An 18,765-nucleotide genomic window follows, 5' to 3' on the forward strand; every position below is an offset into this window, starting at 1 on the left:
CTCAGACATACCCGGGGTGAATGTCCCACGGATCCTACCTCCTCCAGCTGCACCAGGAAGGTGACGTTGTGGCCCTGCTGGGCCGTGAGGCGCCCGTCGGCCGTGACGATGCGCAGCCCCTGCGGAGGTTTGCCCGGGCACTGCTGGGGCTTGGCCGTGTAGCGCTCCCGCACCCCGTCCGTGCAGTTGTTGGAAACAACCTTCCTGTACCTGCCAAGGGAGACAGAGTGTGGGAACCCAGGGAATATTTCCCTGTCTGCTCTGCGGTGCCCTGACTCCTAGGGGAGCACTGACTTTGACCCTCATTCGTGGAGAAAGTTTCCTGAACTTCATGATAGACTAGAACCCATTAGAGTGTGAAGAAGATTGTAGAGAGTAGTGTAGGTGTATCACTTAGGTGGGAAGTTTAGGTTTTGGGTACAATGTACAAACCCTCCAAACACAGCTTGGATTGCTTTGCTTGCTTTAATCACTTGCATCATAAATGAAGTCTGCCAGGAACTAAACTTAAACTACATCTTCCATCGACTTCCAAGAGGGCCAAAGAACAGTCAGCATTCAAGCTAGCTGTCCTTCACTTCACATGGACATCACTTTCAACTCTCTCCACTAATTTATCTTCCAGTGTTTCTGCCCCACCTGATTTCACAGGATTTTAAGGGAAGCCTTTCCAGAAACAATAATGATTTGACCTTACAGTCTCCCCCCAATTTTTTTTTAAGGCATCATCTTCCAGCAAAAAACCTGGGCCATACATGATGGAGATCTGGAGTGACAGATGTGTAACCCAACAAAGGTGGTGATGAAAGTGTCCCAAGGGCTTCAGCCAGCTTTGGCACATCTACAGGTGTAATCTGCAGTTGTCATTGGATTAAATCCATATGGATGCTCTAGCAAAGTAAAGGCTGGTGAGCCACTTACCCAGTGCTGTTGAGGTAACTCTGTCCAAGGCTGCAGTCTTTTGACAGGGAGGATGGGTTATACCAAAATGCTGGTAAACACTGCCCATTGCTGTGGCGTTCATATCCATAATCACTGTTGTGACATTAAAAGAAACCATCACATAAAGCCCCAAAAGAACAAACACGGTGTTAGCTCATGCTCTCTACTGTTAATAAAAGTTTTGATTTTCCTTTGTCTGTTTACTAGGATTTCTGATTTTATTTTCACTGACAGAACAGACTTTTCATTCCACTTCATCTTTTTTAATTGGGGTAGTTATCTTGCATAAATCCCAGTATAAAAAAGAAGAACCAGAGCAGGTAGTTTATGAGTATTGCATCAATTGTTCTCTCTCCACAGACAGTACCTTTCAGGATCAAATCTAGGCTCAAATATAAAAAAACCAAAACCAAATCAAACAAACAAACTCCCAACAAACAAACTCCAAACAAACACAACCCCCCCCCCCAAAAAAAAACCCCACACAAACCCCCCTCAAAACCCCAGAAATCTAAGCTAAGTTAAATCACCACTGTCTCAGTCATGTCTTAGAAAACGGAAGGGCTAAAAAGCTAATTGCATTTGGAAACAATATCACACAGGATGCACAGGAAAATTTACAGCCCTGAGAGAGCTCTTGCCTGAAGACATTAACAGCATATTTGGTAATGGGAAAGAATTCTGTGATCTTCAATTCTCTTTTTGTTTGGATGAGGAAATGATACCAAAAATCACATGTTAGAAACAACAAGTCAAACTTTAATCTTTTGTCACAATTTGAGCTTAGCTATGACTAAATTTGCTTTGGTTTCAGTAAAACATTTCAAATTGTTCCTGATTCCAAATATACAAGGACTCTAAAAAAATATATTATTGCAGGGAAAAAAAAATCCAACTAACGAAAACCTCTTTAATCAGTATTCCATTCACATGTGGGATTACTTTCCAGCTGTTGAGTAATGAGGACTGCTTGGTTGGATAATCATTCTTATTCCTTTTACTAAGCCTTCTCCATAGTCATAATGGAGCAGTAATGGGATGTTGTTTCTGAGAACTGCTATACAGAGTCCACCAAATCCATTCCAATATTCCAGTTGCAACACACTCCTTGATCTTAAAATGGCACTTTTCTGCAAGTATTTTTTACTTATTATCTTTAATGCCTTGCTACCAAGTAGCCTGATTTTCCAAGAGAAGAGGAGTAGGGCAGTGTTAGATTATGTGATTAAGGGCTTATATTTGTATATGTATGTAAAGAAGCAGAGAGAAAAAACAGGAGATGGAAGAACCCCCAACAACCTGATCAGAGTTAGTGGAGCCTCCAAGAGCTGCCACAAGACAGCCATCAGCCCATGGCCAGGGTGAGACCTACCAGACCATCACCAAGAGAGATATTTATAGCAAAATATTAACAACAAGAAGAGTGTTTAACTTAATGAAGACTTTGTTCAAGTATCTTGAAAAAGCACGATGACTTAAAAATAAAATGTAGTGAGCGACTAGTAAACAATGTTAAGAAGCTTGGTACTGGTCCAAGATATAAGACAAAGAAGGAAGAAAGGAGACAATGTTTTGATTTATCTTTGTTAAGTTTTTATGTAGTGGTTATCAAGAAAGACATCAAAAAAAAAATTCAGTCACCACATTTTAATTCTGCTTCAACTTTTTTCTTTTGGATAAAGAAAAAAATGTTTTGAGGCAATCTTAAAATAGCAAAATTAAAAAGATGACATTAGCAAAAGGAAATTAATGCTACTTATCATTTAAGAAAACTCCTAAACATATATTGGACTGCATGACTGTTCCAAGGGAACATTTTGGCAGCTGTGGTGCTTGAGGTATCTACAACAAGTAATTGAGAACATACTTTAGGAAACAGCAATAAAGTAGATGACCTAAACGGTCTTTTCCTCATTTTTTTTGACTGAATTTTCATCAATCTATTTACTCAGCTGGTTCCAACTCAGTGCTGCTTAATTGCTTTGGAAGCATCAGCCAGCCAATTCTCCACTGCCATGTGCTTCTATAATCATCCTTGTTGGAATAAGAACACTATAGCTGCAGAATACACTTTGTAATGAAGAATAACACCATTCTGATTTGCTTGGAGAAAACAAATATTTACATACAAATGGGACTCCTGTATTTTTGTAATTCATTTGTAAATACTCTGCAGCACTGTATTCCTAAGTTATCGTGTGTGACTCTAATTAAAAAGCTGTAACACTGTACACTCAGACAGTGCTCTGTAATCAGGTGAAAAAACAAACTAATACAGTGAAATCTGCCTCAGAGGGGATCAGTACTCACAATCCAATTTGATGCAGCAGTCTGGGCTTTCTTACTATGCACATGTCTACATTCAAGCTACTATTTTGGTTCCTATTCCTACCTGTAAATCTGGTCAAGCCAAGCTGGACTTAACTAGTTTAGACTGTATGTGGATCGTATTTCTCAAAGTCAAGAGAAAGAAATCCCAGGATTTTCCACAGCAGAAATAGCTATAAGCACAGAAGTTGCACAGTGTTGTTTTCAGGCTTGCAAATCATCTGGCTCATTAAGGCCCTACAGAAATATCATCCCAGCAAATGACATGAATTGCTGCTCCATATCCCTCCACAGATGCAGCAGCCACCCGTTCACCTCCGCAGTCTTGGAATCTAATGAATTCCTTGGCTATAGGCTGGTGCACGCAGAACACTGATGCTGACAACAAATTGCTGCCTACAATTTGGCACAACAGGCTTTGTAGCAATCAAGAAGCATTACCATCAATTGGATGTCCATAGCATGAGCCAGTACAGCAAAGTCTGGAGATGGGGAAGGCATCAGCCTCAGCCTGCAATCAGCTCCCTGAGTCATTGTCTGGGAACTGGGAATTGGAATTTGCATATATTGATGATATTTTGTGCCTGCCTGAAAAGAACTCGGGTGACACAGATAATGTATCTCCTAAAAAGGAGTGAGCATTTGCCATCGGGGATTGCTTTATCAGTAGGAAGCAGCCTGTCTTGCGGTTCTCATTGATTATGGTTTTACCCTTTTACTGGTTTAAACTGGAATCCTATTTGTCTTAGTCAAGTAGAACTGCAAGTTCTTTTCTGTAATTAGATACAAATTCATTCCAGACGTTTTGTATCTCTACTCAATGCTCATGATAAATTCCTTTCTCTAATGTTATTTTCACCACAGGTAATAATCAAAGAAAAGAAATCCCCTAAGGAAGTTTGTAATTTGAAAAGAGACCTGACAAACATACTGTTTGGTAAAACTGTTAATTCAGACAGAATTATTAAAATCCTACTGCTCTAAGATATAGAAATAACCAGTTAATTCAGATGAGTGATTTCCATGTTTATAGCTTCTAAAAATCAATATATGACTTAGCATGTAATCATGGAAATTCCTTAAGATTAACAGCTTCACCTTAAGGTCAGCTATGCCAGAAGCTGACAATGCTCCTTGTGCTTTTGCATGCTGAGCTTTCCAAACATTTTGGACATTAAATGGGATGGAATTGAACTATCCCTGAAAAGAGTCACCTTTTTTCTACAGTTTCCAAAAGCCATGGTGGGAAGAAATAACTGTGGCCACAGCACTGGAAAAGTCTCACTACCTTTTTATTCACTTAATACCATTTTCTGATATTTAACCATGATTCAAGTGTAAATGTGCATTAAAGGGAAGCAGTGCTTGTTCCCCAGTTCTACAGGACCTGACATGGGATTTAATTCAGATAAGAATGGATTCAGCTACAGTCTGAACTGTGGATCTACAAAGGTGTACAATTATAATTGCATTGCACTATTTAGAGTTCAGCTATACCAGCTTATGTTAATATGGAACCTAAAATCCCCAAAACCTTTCCAGTAAATCCATGCCCAGTAGGTATCCAGGCCCTTAAAGATGCAGAGATGCACTGTAGATTTTGCATAGTGAATCTGCATTTTCCACAAGCACTCAAAATGAAGTAAAAATTTATTCTAAATTACTATTTGTTAGCTAACCAAGCCCATTACCAAAGGGTGCAAATGTAGGTTTATTTCAGAGCTGGCACCTGCAAGATCTGAACTGATGGCTGGTGACACACAAAGCAGCAGAATCTAACCCCACTCAGTGTCTGTCCCCTGCCTCCCTGGGGTTTGTCAGAACACTTTCTCCTGATGCAGGACTCTGATGTTTTAGGAGCTCACCTCAGCAGGCAGGGCTGTAATTTAAGCACCCGAGAATATAAAAAGAGCCAGCCAGATCCTTGCTGACATCATCTGTGAAATAAATAAGCAGACCTGATTCCCAGTTGTACCAAGGCACCTTTGTGCCTCTCTGGCTATCCAAAACCACTAGCACCAGTATCAACAGGCTCATACTTCTCAGAAAGGTGTGACGTATGGGAGCGCTGACAGAAGAACTTCATGACAGTGGGACACTCCACTCAAAGTCCCATTAAAGGACCTGGGAGTCGGGTGGCTGAAGGATGAACTCCACCAAAGGTTTCCATCTGTGTCTAGGAGGTGTTCCTGCTGAAGAGATATCGCTGCAATAATGCTCAGAAGGCAGGAAGGAACACAATGTGAGGAAACCGGGTAAATTAATGCTTTAATAACACCCAAGTAACGGTGCCATCCATTTACCCAAATCAATTAAAGGAAGACGGAGATTCTCGTTTCTAGGCTGTTGCTAGGACAGACTTGCCGAGGGCTCCAGCGCATCCGGATCCCCATTCCTGAGGCGCTGTTGCCCTCTGGCTGCGAGCCCCATTCCCTGCATGGAGAGCCAGGGATGGCCCCGGCCGAGCCTCATTCCCTGCACAGAGAGCCAGGGATGGCTCAGGCTGGCCTGGCCGAGCCTCATTCCCTGCACGGAGAGCCGGGAATGGCCCGGCCTGGCCTGGCCGAGCCTCATTCCCGGCACTCAGAGCTAGGAATGGCCCAGCCTGGCCTGGCCGATCCTCATTCCCTGCACGGGGAATCAGGAATGGCCTGGCCGAGCCTCATTCCCTGCACAGAGAGCCAGGGATGGCTCAGCCTGGCCTGGCCAAGCCCTATTCCCTGCACAGAGAGCCAGAGATGGCTCAGCCTGGCCCGGCCGAGCCTCATTCCCTACACAGAGAGCCGGCAATGGCCCAGCCTGGCCCAGCCCCTCCGGCTTCCAGCCCAGGATAAATAAAAGATAAATGAAAGCTCTCTGCTGGCAGAAGAGTCCCACTTGCAAGGCTGGAGGAACCACAGTCGCTTCTAATGTCACTCGGTTTTGTCGCTGCACAAAACAATAAAGAAATGTGCCCTTTTCCTTGAGAAAGAAGCACCAATGGGCTGCATACAGATTTGAAATTATTCTGGAGTTCTGTGATATTACAAGAAAAAAAAAATAAGAAAATGTTTGTCTTTTATACCTGGTATTTTTCCCCTGAACTGATAAAAAAGGACTTGCAGGATTAACAGCAATAAAACTTTTTCTCACTTCACCTGACCAGAGAGATACAATTTTTACTCCAATCTCTGACAAGCTGAGATAATAAAATTTTCTCCATATAAATTTAGTGTTTAAACAGCAATGACAGCACAATGACAGGGACTGTTGTTTTCTTCAACTCTGTATACAAACATGTGTTCTGTAAACACTGACAACATAAAAAGCTGTCCAACTTATTTCAAGATTCAAAAATCAAGTGTGGGCAGCTAAGGAGCTTCTCCCTATCTGGGGGATACATGTCCCTTTCAATCTCCTTCAATTAAGAGCCCTGCCCAGAAAAAAAAAAAAAAAAAAATCATTCAAAAGTACTGAAATGTCATGAGTGAGGATGATGAAAGTGCTTTTTTTCTTCCTGAAAAGGAAAGAACTCCACAGAGGGCACCCTTTCCACAGTGAGAATTCATTCCCTGACTTCCTTCAAACCTCCCTCCAACTTCTGCAGGGTGAATTGGCAGTGAAGCCTCGTGCAGAGTTCAACAAGACAGGCACTGGAAGTTACAGTGGTGCAGCAGCAGCTTTGCCTTTCTTAGCAGACAGAATTGCTTTTTTTCTCACCATTTTCTTTTCTCCTTTTCTGTCCTGCTCTGGCATATCTACGTAAAATTATGCTCCTGATGAGTATTGTTACCAACATTGTTGGTAATATTATTACCAACATTGTTGGTAAATGTTTCTGTACTGGATGCTTAAAGCAGTATTACAATCTTTTTTTCATCAGAGGCAGTAGGGAAGGAAGCTAAAATGGATAAAGTAGAAATCCAAGTCTGAGGACTGTAAGAATAACTTGAGCTCAGGGAGAACTGGAGGAGATCATGACAGTCTGGTCTAAACCAAAACTGATTCCATGAGAAGGAGAAATGTCCTTCTTGATCAGAAAGATCCTAATTCTGCCTGTTCCAACATATTTGAGGAGGCTTGCTCATGCATGTGAACTGTGCCTGTTGTACATGCCCAATCATCCAAGCTTTCTCTTAGAGATTCTCCCACAGCCCAGCAGAGCCTTTGGAGAAAGTTTCCTTGAGGTGAACATTAAAGAAATAAAATTTTCTACCAGCAAATGTCACTGTGGTACTTTTGTTCTGTACCTAGCAGCAAAGTTTTATAGTGGCAAGACACAAAGTCAATTTTAATGAAATAAATATATTCATTCTCAGAGAAGTGCTGGAAGGAAAGCATATTTTTATCAGAAGTTTCAGGTATGTGTGTCCCTTACAAGTTCCAGGGATTTAAACACTAATGGACTGACTGTGAATCAATTGCATCAATTATTTTATAAGGCCATGAGGTTGGCTCAGCATTGTACTGCATGCCCTATAAGAGGGTCAAAATCTTCAGGGAATCTCCTTGATTTTAATGATGGTTTGGAGTTTTTGGTTTGGCTCTTATCATTTTTACATTACTAGAGAAATATTAAATGATTGAAATCCAGGAGTTTTGGACACCTAAATGATGAACTACACACAGATCTTCTCCCTAGAAAAGAACTAAATGGAATATGAGGAAAAAAGTAACCATATCGACAGAATCTGTGCCAAAATATGTTCATAATTGTTATTGTTTGGAGAAAGAGAATGGACTTTTTTTTGGACAAAATATAAAAGTCTCCTGTGATTCTGTGATTTTGTACAGAAAAAATATTCTATGTTTATGTAGGAGTCAGAAGGGAAGCACTATCAACTTCCATATAAAATATTGATGGGATGAACCTTTTCAGGATTCACACAGCAGATTCTGGGTTTAATTAGTAACAGGACATAGATCTGGGTGGGTGAGGCACAAAGGGAGTTTATCAGCACTGCCAAGCAGCCAACATTTCTCTCATCCAAGATACTAAGGAACTTGCAGCCTTGGAGAAAAAAGGTAAGAAAGAGATTTCAATAATGTGGTTCCCTGCCTTTTTTGTGCAAATTGCTATGAGTCAGCAGTAATACTGGAATGAAACCACCAGCTGAAGATTTTATCACGCCATGCATAACTCACCAATGGACTCGATTTCCTATAGCAAACATCAGAGAAGAAAAGGCTTCAGAAGGAGATTAACTCAAATCATGAAGGCAATATCTGCTGGATACTGTCAAACATGATGGTCCAGATGCAAAAAATGGCCCGGGAATTTACTTCCTAGATACCTGATTCTAGAAGCTGAAGGCATACTTTGCATATGCATATATTTACTTTTACTCATATATACATACGGGTGTTGTGTTAAGAATTTATTTATTTTTCACACAATGCTGTTATATGTCTTCAGACTACTCTCAGCCACCCTTGTTCATTGCTAAGGTTAGATGTGCTAAATTGACCTGTTACCTTACTGGTGCACAGAGCTGTGAACTGGAAAATGCTCAGCACTAATTTTGTGGGAGCTTTAGGAGATTACAGACACCTATTCCACCTTTCCTTCTTTTTCCACGCCTGCACGATAAGGGAGCAGCCCATTTCAAAACCTACACATTTATTAATTTCTGCTCTCTGTGAGCCTGCAGCCTCTTTAAGGCTCCCCATGGTGCTGTATGAGAGCACCCAGTCCTTCTGCCCAGTGCTCACCAGTCAAAGTCTGCCTCTGTGCACACGCAGGGCTCCGAGGTCATGGCCCCAGCATATTTCCCTTGCATGCACTTCTTCTCTGACTTGCGCTTCCTGTAGATCCTTTTTGCTCCCATGATGCAGGCTTCTCCCTGGAAACAAAGCCAGAAACATTTCTTGGACGCCCACCAGGCTATTTGTGTCACCTGGTGTTTCCAAGCCTGTGCAATGGGAGGTGTTACTCGAGGGAAGGGGATGGGGAACCAAACACCATCTCAGTACACTGCAGTTAATTAAAGCTACTGGAGCTCTAACTGAAACTAAATCAACTTTTCCAACACACACTAAGAAATTATCTGAGATTACTTATATATCTTACTCAGCTCTGAATTTGTTCCAAAGCCCATAAACATTTGATATTGGCCCATTTCACAGCAACTGAAAACATGGTCTGATTTCTCTGCAATCTGAGGCACACAGTAGGTTTATTTCTTTGGTCTGACCTCTCTGGGAATATTTTCAGTCAGTAGAAACTTGTAATGTGTGTTCATGTAAATACTCCCCATGGCTGAGTTTGGTTTTAGGGGGTTTGACTTGTTATGTAGATGCTGAAACTTCCCATCTTCAGCACCCTGCTTAATATTTCTATCTAGGGAACAAGGCTCAGCCTTGCAATCTCAGTGGAAAGGAATTCAAAAGGCAGGAGTACACAGAAGCCTTCCTAAAAATAGTTCTGCAAGCTCCAAAGCCAATATTCTCAAAGAAATACTGCAAAATCCTTGGACAAGAAAGCAAACAACAAAATACAGTGGAGTCTCACTTATTACCTTTTATGCTGTTAAAATTGTTGTGGAAAATTTTTTCATGGCTTTGATTTGATGATTTGATGGCATGAAACAGAAGGGCCTGAATAGCAACTGGTCTAAAATGCTGTGCTTCCTTGAAATTCAATGCTGTACTGATTTTCAGCATCTAAAGATCTAAGTAATAACTGGTATTTTTAGTGTAGAGTTGTGCCTTGTGTGAGCAGCTAGTCTGAGTCAAGCTACTTTCATTTCATATTCATTAATAAATTCTTGCCCAGCAAGATATCTACAGAAAGACAACCTTTGATGATATAAATGTGCGCTTTGCTCCATACTTCAGTGGAGCCTGTGGTGTTTATATAACCACAGAATTTGGGCCATATTTTATTCTAACCTGATGAAACATAGGCTGTTGTGTCTTGGCAGAGCTGGGAAGGTGCCTTGAGGCAGGTGCAGGCACTGTGCAGAGCAGCTCACCTTGCTGGGCATGAATTCCATGGGTCAGAGAGTGATGCAACAGCTGCATCCCGGATGCACAGGGCAGGGCATGGGGGCCAATGAATTGGGGATTAAAGTGCCCAACTCCCACAGCAGAGAGACACAGAACAGGAATGAAACCAAGTGAGCAAGAAATGAGGCTAGGAGGGTCAGAAATAGGAGAAACAAATACAAAACAACTAGAATGATCTTAAGACACTGTCTCTAAGGACACAGAATGATGAAGGAGAGAAAAGAGGTAAGGATGGGGAAATTGGATGGGATATGTAAGAGTGTAGGAGTTCAGGCTTCAGTGGCAGTTCTTCTGCTGTTGCATTGTTTCAAATCTGCATAAGCCTGAGATAATTGTCTGTGTGCAGGATGACACCCAAAATGCACCTTCAGGGATCAGAGAGTCTCAATCTGAGGCCAACACACCAGCGCAACAGAACAGACCCAGCCAGCAAGGGATGAGCTGACACCAAACTGTTATAAGAAGATATTGGATTGTGCTGAACTTGAACTGTAGGATCATTAGCTACTTCAGGTCACATCCCAGCATCCTCACTTCTCACCTGGCTGTGGAGTTGCCAAGGCCTGTAGTCCTCTTCCTCACATCTCCGATCAAAGATGGACTTGTAGTCTACCTTCACCAGCTGCCACTCTGAGCGGTGGCTGAAGTGTCCAAACACCCTGCAGGATGCAGCAGGAGGAACACACAGTAAAAGGAGGTCTGGTAGTTACAGAGGTACAGTCACCACAATTTCCAACAGACATCAATTGCTTTAAGAGTGAGAGTCCTACTCGTTTTCACTGGACTGACAAAGTGAAACTTAGCATGCTAAATATCTGTAACCCTATCAGAAACTGCAAAATTGCATGGAGCTTTCATTCTGTTCACTAAGACCCTCCCACTTATGACAATATCCAAAATGACTCAACTTGAAGAGTAAAGAGAAGACTTGATGTGGGGCTGGAGACAGATAAAACACTTCAAGAGTTTTATCTGAGTTTTAAGCTTTGGGAATCCCTTCCATGCAAATTAAAATCAGAACCTGAAGGAACATTTTTCATGCATCTTTATTAGCTCAGGTTAGTTTCCAAGCCACATATTCTGCTTATTACAGGTCAGTCAGAAATACTTATTGTTTTTACAATCTGATTTCAGATAAAATATCACAGTTTCTGCCATACTGAGTCCAGATTTATGCATCATGCAGAACTCAGCATACCACATTGAAACTAAACATAATTTTTCATGAGTCAGCCTCGAGGCAACATTTTGTCATTCATTTTTACACAAGAATGTCTTCACTTATCTATGTCTCATTTAAAAAAAAAAAGACTGCAGCACCAAAAACACAGTTATAAAAAAATACCTCACAATTTTTCTTTCAAATATTAATCTGTTAACAGTAACTCTGCTTTATATCACATTCAATTTGAGGAGTCAGGTTTCATGCTGATAAGCTAAGTGATAATGTGTTTGCAGCTTGCAAGGAACCATGTTGCTAATCCCTCAGTCATATCACATATAAACTGATGATTTAGCAACAGAAGACTGCACACTCTTGGCTGCAGATTGTACTTGGTTTGGTCCCCAACCAGAAATGTCACTGTTCCAAAATTCAACGTGTGGTTCACCTGCACAGCGTCATTATGGCATGCTCACTTACGTCATGATGAGGGTTTCCTCTCCAGGCTCCCCTAAAACTCCATCTACAAACAGTGGGAGGGATGTGAAACTGTACTTGCTCCAAGATCTCCCTTCATCAAAACTTAACCTAGAGGAGAAAGCAGAATTAGTGTCTTCTTTCCTTCGTCTCCTATTTTACTCAAAGGGATTCTCTAGTTCACTGCAGCTGCTATGGAGAAATGGAAAACAGCTTCTCTTATTGGATTCTGATTTTTTGGTCCTTTAAATAACTATTTTTTGGCGAAGCATCATAAATCAGAGCATTGATCTGGCATCATACCACTAACCCATGGCCGATATTTAAGTGGTAGAAACTAGAATTTATGTTAAAGATTGATGCTCAAAGGGCAAAATGCAGTCTAAGCATAAGATTTTTTAAAAAATAAACAAGTGATTTTGAACATCTGGTTTTTGAGTCCCCAGTATAAAACATTTTGAGGTTAGTTTTCTGGAGGATGAGTTTCTTCAGACCAGCAGTCCCCTCTGTGGGGAGTGTAAGCGAAAGCTTAGAACCACTCATCATTTCTTAAGACTTGGGTCTGAGTGTTTCAGATCATGATATGACACTAACTGTGGTGGAAGTAAATAATAGAGAACAGCACAAAGCTATACTCTGCCTCCTCACTCAGGAGTGCTAACTGCACTTTTGCATTATCAGTTATAAAACCCTGAATCTACTCAACAAAATTCTTGTGCATAATTGCTGCCTGCCACACAGAAGGCAAGTTCATCAATAATTCTGAAAATTAGGACTATTTTGGTGACTTAATGAGAGACAAAAGCATAAACAATGCACACACACACACACACACACACATATATATGTATTATAAACAAACAAATCCAAAAAGCCAACCTGTGGTAAATCAGGAGTGTTGTGGAATTACACTGATAATAACTCAGATCTGGCCAAGCCAAAATTCTGTAAACTGTAATTTCCAGGATTTCTTTGCTTTATCTGACCTCATGTTTGCCAGTATCTTAACTAATACTTTCTAGATTAGAGCTGCAGCAGACTGGATGCATACTAAGTGCCTACTTCCTGGCATCTGGAAAGAGGGACAGCAGCCATTTAGCACAACTGGAGTCATTACCAGAGGTGTCTGATAGGCAGAGATGTGTGTTTCATGGCAACAAGTACTCCACCTTGATCCAGGTACAGAACACTGTGCTCTTCCTCAAAGATCTGAAAAAAAAAAGTGTTTATTTAAACCTATTACCATAAGTATCAAGAAATGTCACAGTTCTTTAAGTAGGATCATGACACAGGACAGTTATATGCTAGGAAAATTATAAAGCAGAGGAAATTATAGATATATTTCCTGGACTCAGTTTTTTTTATTTTTTGGGCATTTTTTCCCACAGTTTTTCCAGGTCCATGGAAAATTCATTCTTCCCTTGCTTGACAGAAAGTTAGAAATATGATTGCTTTGCAAGGATCAACAATTTCCCTCCTTTCGATGACAAATTTTTGTTTAAAGAAGAATTTCATGTGTTTGCACATGTCTGGCCCTATCTCAAATAATTGATTTAGGCAGAAAAATGAGGTTGGTCAAACACTGCAAAATAATTAGATTCTTGAATTATCAAATATTGGAAAATATTTTCTCTCCCTGTGTCTTTTTTATATTAACTTTCTGCAAACATCTGCTCTACAGTCTATACAGCAGCATTTGTTAGTCTGAGAAAGTTACTCTTTCTCTCCATGACTTGATATCCCATTCAGAAAATAGGAATAACAGAATTTCCTGATCTGAAGATAAACACATTAGAGGCTATTTCTTAACAGGTGAGACTCCACTAAATATTAGGAACTAGATATAATTTCACCATCCAGTCTCTTTCCACAGTCTCTTTCCACCTTTGAACAAGGCGAACTGAATTTTGCCTTTTTCTGAATTTTGACTTTTTCTGCAAAATAATCCATTTATATGGACACCAAACTTTGGACAGCTTAGCTTAGGTGAAGTGAGTCTCAGCTGAAGTGAGAAAAAGTAGACCAGTGAAACTGCTGATTTTTGGGTAAGTACAGTCATGGACAAAAAGAAAAATAATTTGGTTGGCACGAGGGATTTACAACAGTAAAAGGTAACACTTTCTCTCCCCTTATTATTCATAATTTATTCTGTTCTCTTTTCTATGGGGTTAAACTGAAGTCAAACTCTGAGTAGAATAATAAAAATCATTTTCTGTCATATGAAATCTAACAGCATATTCAGTCTTTCTCTTTGAACATCTCAGTACCTTTGAGAAGGAAGTCTACTCTTTCATAAAAGGTTTGCAAAAAGCTACCCTGAACCAAATGAAACAAAAAGTAAGTGCCAGATTGAATCTACTTTTATGACATTTGCTGATTTGTATTTAAACCAGTGATTCTGTGTCATTTACCTGCCTCCAAGTGTTCCCAGCATCAGAAGTAACAAACATGCTGATGTCATTGTCTGATAGCTCAGTGCCTATATTACCTGCAAGATGAGCATTGGTTAGTGAAGGAACCCTCTCAGAAACAGCATGATAAGCAAATCAGGGGAGTAAATGTACTTTTTTATTTTGCAGTTGCAGAATTTCTGGGTTTGAGAGGAAAATGAGAGGAAAGGAGGAAAAGGAAAGGCGTTTCAGTTTGAAAACAAATATATAAAAGACCCAATATATACAACTCAATACATCTCCACATGCAAAGGAAATGCCCTGATTTGATCTTAGGCTCACAGGAGTAGAGGGCTAGACATGATCTCCTCTGTCTTGAAGGCCAGTTTCCATAAAAAGCATATGACAAGCTGAAGGCCCGTAAGGATTTTCATTTGAGAGCCTGTTTCCCTTCCCAATACTAGTGGTGTGACACCCCAGAGCCACCCAACACCCTCCACAAACTCCAGAGTTTGTCCAGGTTTGCACATCCCACACAGGGAATGTTTAAATGTTTCATACCTGAAGCTACAATAATACTGGGGGCAGTGTCTCGGCTGGCGATGTTTCCTGAGGTATAGGGGTTGTCTGAGACCTTCAAGTGAAGATGAAGGGAGCAATAGGGCTATGGAGAAAGGGGAAATTAAAGTAAAAAGCAGACACAATAATGTATGCTCCTGTTTCTACAGGCCTAGAAACATACAGTGTCTTTCTGTATTTCCTCCTAATCACTGTGTTCAGTAACCCTTGGATGGGCACAGCTGCTTTGCCATCATTTTCTGACACAACCCATTCCCAGTGGGAAACTGATGCACCAGGCTGAAACCCTTCCCCAAGGACCAGATCTTTGAGGCTGTGCCTGAAAGGAGGGGACCAGGCTTGCACAGACAGATGATGTAAGGACTACCTGAGGCTCCTGGCTCCTACTCTGTGAGAAGCAATCATGCAGATTACTGCAGATATGAAATTACTCTGAGCAGCAGCACTACCCAAACTATCTTTGAAACAAGAAGCAATTTAACCCTACTGGTGTGGTGCTGAATCACCACTAATTAGCCAAGAAAAAGAACTTATTTCATACCATTTTTAAACTCTTTTTGACATATGACTGCTCTGAAATGCACTACAATAAATACAAAGAAGTACCACAACTAGAAGGTGTTAGTTTCAAGTTTAAAGCAAAGCTTCATTGCCCATCTGGATGTGACCTTTAAGTTTTCAATACAAATACATCCATGGAAACCTTACCTTGCTATTGATTTTGTATGCTGGGTACTCAGGTAAGACACAAGTGGTACAGAATAAATCAGCTGAGCTAGAGAGTAAGACAGATGGGCAGACTTTCAAGGCTGCCATTACAATTCCCTCCAAATCTGTAATGTGATATTTTCTGAAAATTTCTGAATGCTATTTCCTTCACTCGGGTTTTATTTCCAGATTTTTTTTCTTTCAAACCTCATGAAGAGCCCTTCATGAAACATGCTGAGGGAGGAGCAGGGGAAAAATACTGGCAAGAAAACCTGAAGCAAACTGACCCAATCAAGGTGGACATCACACGGGAGCAGAACTGGAGCAAAACTCATGCTTCAGCTCGCCCAGCTCTGTCAGAGAAAGAGGGGCTATGCAGAGAGACCTTCAGGCTCAAAGGAGGCAGGTTTTCCTGAATACCCCAGATGCCTAAAGGCTAGATCTGTGATCCCAAGAGCCTGGCAGGCCTCCTCTGTAGGAGACCTAGTCCCATAGGTCACTGGAGGAGGGCCACTTATCCATCCCATCTCAAAGCAGGTGAATATGACTGAAATGACAATTCCCCTGTGGAGAAAGGCAGGGCTCTTCTGGCAAAGGCAAATGAGGGTGCTGAGGAGAGATGGGAGCTCTCACTTATGTGAGACAGGAAAAGGGGACGTGGGTGTGCAGCAGGGAGCACAAGCTGCCAAGTGGAATGTTCTGAGCAGCCTAACTCCAAGTGACAGCCTTGCGAGGGCAGCCGCGGGAGCAGCCCGGGGCGCCGGGAGGGAGTGGAAAACAAATTGAGCTGACATGAATGCAGGAAGTGGAAAAGCACTGCAGGAGCATGAACTCTTTCCTTTTACATTTTGATAGGTTGTGAGAATGCTAAATAGAAAACATATTTTTAAAACTAACATACTCCAAGCCCACTTCAGCATTTTGAAGACAGAACCTAATGGCAACTCAGCCAATTCCCAACTCAGATGAGACCTGGTTAAGATTCAATCTTTGTGCTACCAGGGGTTTCCTTTCAAATTTATCTCATTTCACAGATATAGCATATAGAAATTGAATATATCTCTCCAATATTAAAAGTCAGGCCATCTGTCTAAGCAGACAAATGGTCTTTTTAGTGGCATGACTTCTTACTGGTTGGAGTGCAGTAATGCTTAGAGTCTCTAGTGGCAACTGGGTATGGTGTGAAAGCCAACCTTTCCACTCTTAGCCAAACACCTGAAGTTACTGCCCATGGCCACCCCACATCCTGACTGTGTTAGCATTCTCTTCCTCATTCCCCTGTACACCTTCTCCATCTCTGTCCTTATATATTCATCAACAGATATTTTTCCAGCTGTTTTTTGTTCTGCTGGTCCTTCTGTGTTCCTCCTCCAGCTCCCATAGCTTAATCCACATACAGACAACTCACTGGTTTTCAGAATTTTCATCAATTTTCTCTGTCCTTTTTGTTATTACCAACAGGCTACTAAAATCATTATTATCACCAGAATCACAGGTTTGGGTTTCCTTGTCATTGCCTTGTTCCCATCTGTGCTAACTGTTGCACAGCCACCACGGGACAGGAAACCACATCATGGAGCATTTAAACTCTACATAGAAGATAAAGCACAGGTGATAAAGCCCATCGCTCTGCCCACTGCCACAGTTTTTATAATTATGCTGGAGTTCATTACTTGATTCCTAATATTTTCAAGCCAACACTCTTATGATCCCCCCTCAGGAAACTCATCAGTCCTTAGTAAGATTTCTCATAAACATCCACAAACCCACTTTTGGCCGTTCTGCAAAGCCCACTTGAACTGTCTCCAATGGCAGGACACAATACAAACCAGCTATTAGTGGCTGCCCCTCATCAGAAGTGGGAGAAAGTATTATATATAACACAAAGATGATGCTGGTCACCATTCACAAACCTAGGGGTAGTTGCAGTATTTGCTCACCTGCAATAGCAAGGAACAATGAAAAGAGATAAACACTTCCAAGAGGGATATTCAAAACACCTCACTTAGATGCTTAAAATACTCTGTAGCAGATGGCATAAAGGCCCCCCTTTATGAGAAGAGGGTCTTTGTCCTGAAATCCTTGCAATCCCTATGGAAAAGACAAACAAAATGTGGGAGGGAATAAACAGATGTCTGGGGAAGCAAGGCACAGGGAAAATATATGACTTTCCCAAGGTCACATAGGAAATTGGAGATAGACCCAAAAATTGAATCAAGATTCTCCTGAGATTCAGCCCTGTGTTTGAACCACAAGTCCATCCCTGAAAGCTAACTGATTAACTCTCCCAGGCTCATCTCTTGCCAGACACAACTACTCCTCAGTTAACCATTTCACAATGCACGGTAAGTATTGAACTAAACCAGCATCTTTGGAATAAAACACCTTGGCAGCTATTTCATGAAGATTAAGAATTTTCATCTTAGAATACAAGTGGTATACACAAGAAAAACAAAACCCTGGGATTAGATGGAATTTCACTGCTTTCCTCCCTCCTCATTATTTAGAGCTGTCTCACAAAAAATGTGAAGAAATTCTTAGTCTTTTTGTAAAACCACCTGGAGTGTACTGTCAGTAGAGGCATGGTTTTGTCTGGCTCACCCTTGTGTTTTAACCAGATTTCTTCCTAACCTCCTTAGCCAACAACTTAGCTGCTATGTACTTACTTCTGTTTTAATTCTCACTGAGTTTAGGTTTAACAAGCTGATGCACAGAGCACACAGCACTGCACTCGCAGGCTGGGGACTGTGCTGTCACTCTGGGAAATGGCAGACCCCATTTTGCCAATGAGCTGGAACATACGTCATTGCTGAGTCCTGAGCTACTGCTGGAGACAATTATGCTGAAAAGCAGCAGTGGGGAAGCATTAGTATCTGCTGTGCAGCAAGGATGGGAGCTACACTACATGTACAATGGACTATGAAGAATTCACTTATCTGTGCCATAAGGAAAAGCAGGATCGTGTCAGGAACAGTTATGCCTAGAAGGAAAAGGAGCAACTGACATAAGGAGGTAAAACTAGTGATGCAGGGGTGGCTGAAGAGGTGAGCAGAGTTTGTGAAGTATTTTAAATGCTAAGCTATGTCACACTGACAAGGAATGGAATTGCCTCAGAGCAGGGGAAAATTCCTTTTCTCTGCATTTTTCCTCAGCAGAAAACCCTTATGGATCCCTGACTTATTTCCAGGAATG

The 18,765-nt window shown here is 41.3% G+C and overlaps 1 protein-coding gene across 2 annotated transcripts in view; it reads right to left on the reverse strand.

Moving 5' to 3' along the window:
- SORCS1 (sortilin related VPS10 domain containing receptor 1) overlaps nucleotides 1-18,765 on the reverse strand; it is a 255,913-nt gene that overhangs the window by 34,690 nt on the left and 202,458 nt on the right. For both annotated transcript variants that reach the window (XM_030950888.1, XM_030950889.1), the window contains exons 11-18: nucleotides 14,848-14,950; nucleotides 14,308-14,384; nucleotides 13,014-13,105; nucleotides 11,900-12,007; nucleotides 10,799-10,916; nucleotides 8,962-9,092; nucleotides 922-1,035; nucleotides 39-210 (exon numbers count right to left, since the gene is read on the reverse strand). In XM_030950888.1, coding sequence (XP_030806748.1) covers nucleotides 39-210; nucleotides 922-1,035; nucleotides 8,962-9,092; nucleotides 10,799-10,916; nucleotides 11,900-12,007; nucleotides 13,014-13,105; nucleotides 14,308-14,384; nucleotides 14,848-14,950 — 915 coding nt within the window. The remainder of the gene's footprint in view (nucleotides 1-38; nucleotides 211-921; nucleotides 1,036-8,961; nucleotides 9,093-10,798; nucleotides 10,917-11,899; nucleotides 12,008-13,013; nucleotides 13,106-14,307; nucleotides 14,385-14,847; nucleotides 14,951-18,765) is intronic.

This window comes from Camarhynchus parvulus, chromosome 6 (assembly GCF_901933205.1).
Source record: "Camarhynchus parvulus chromosome 6, STF_HiC, whole genome shotgun sequence".
Classification (NCBI taxonomy): domain Eukaryota; kingdom Metazoa; phylum Chordata; class Aves; order Passeriformes; family Thraupidae; genus Camarhynchus; species Camarhynchus parvulus.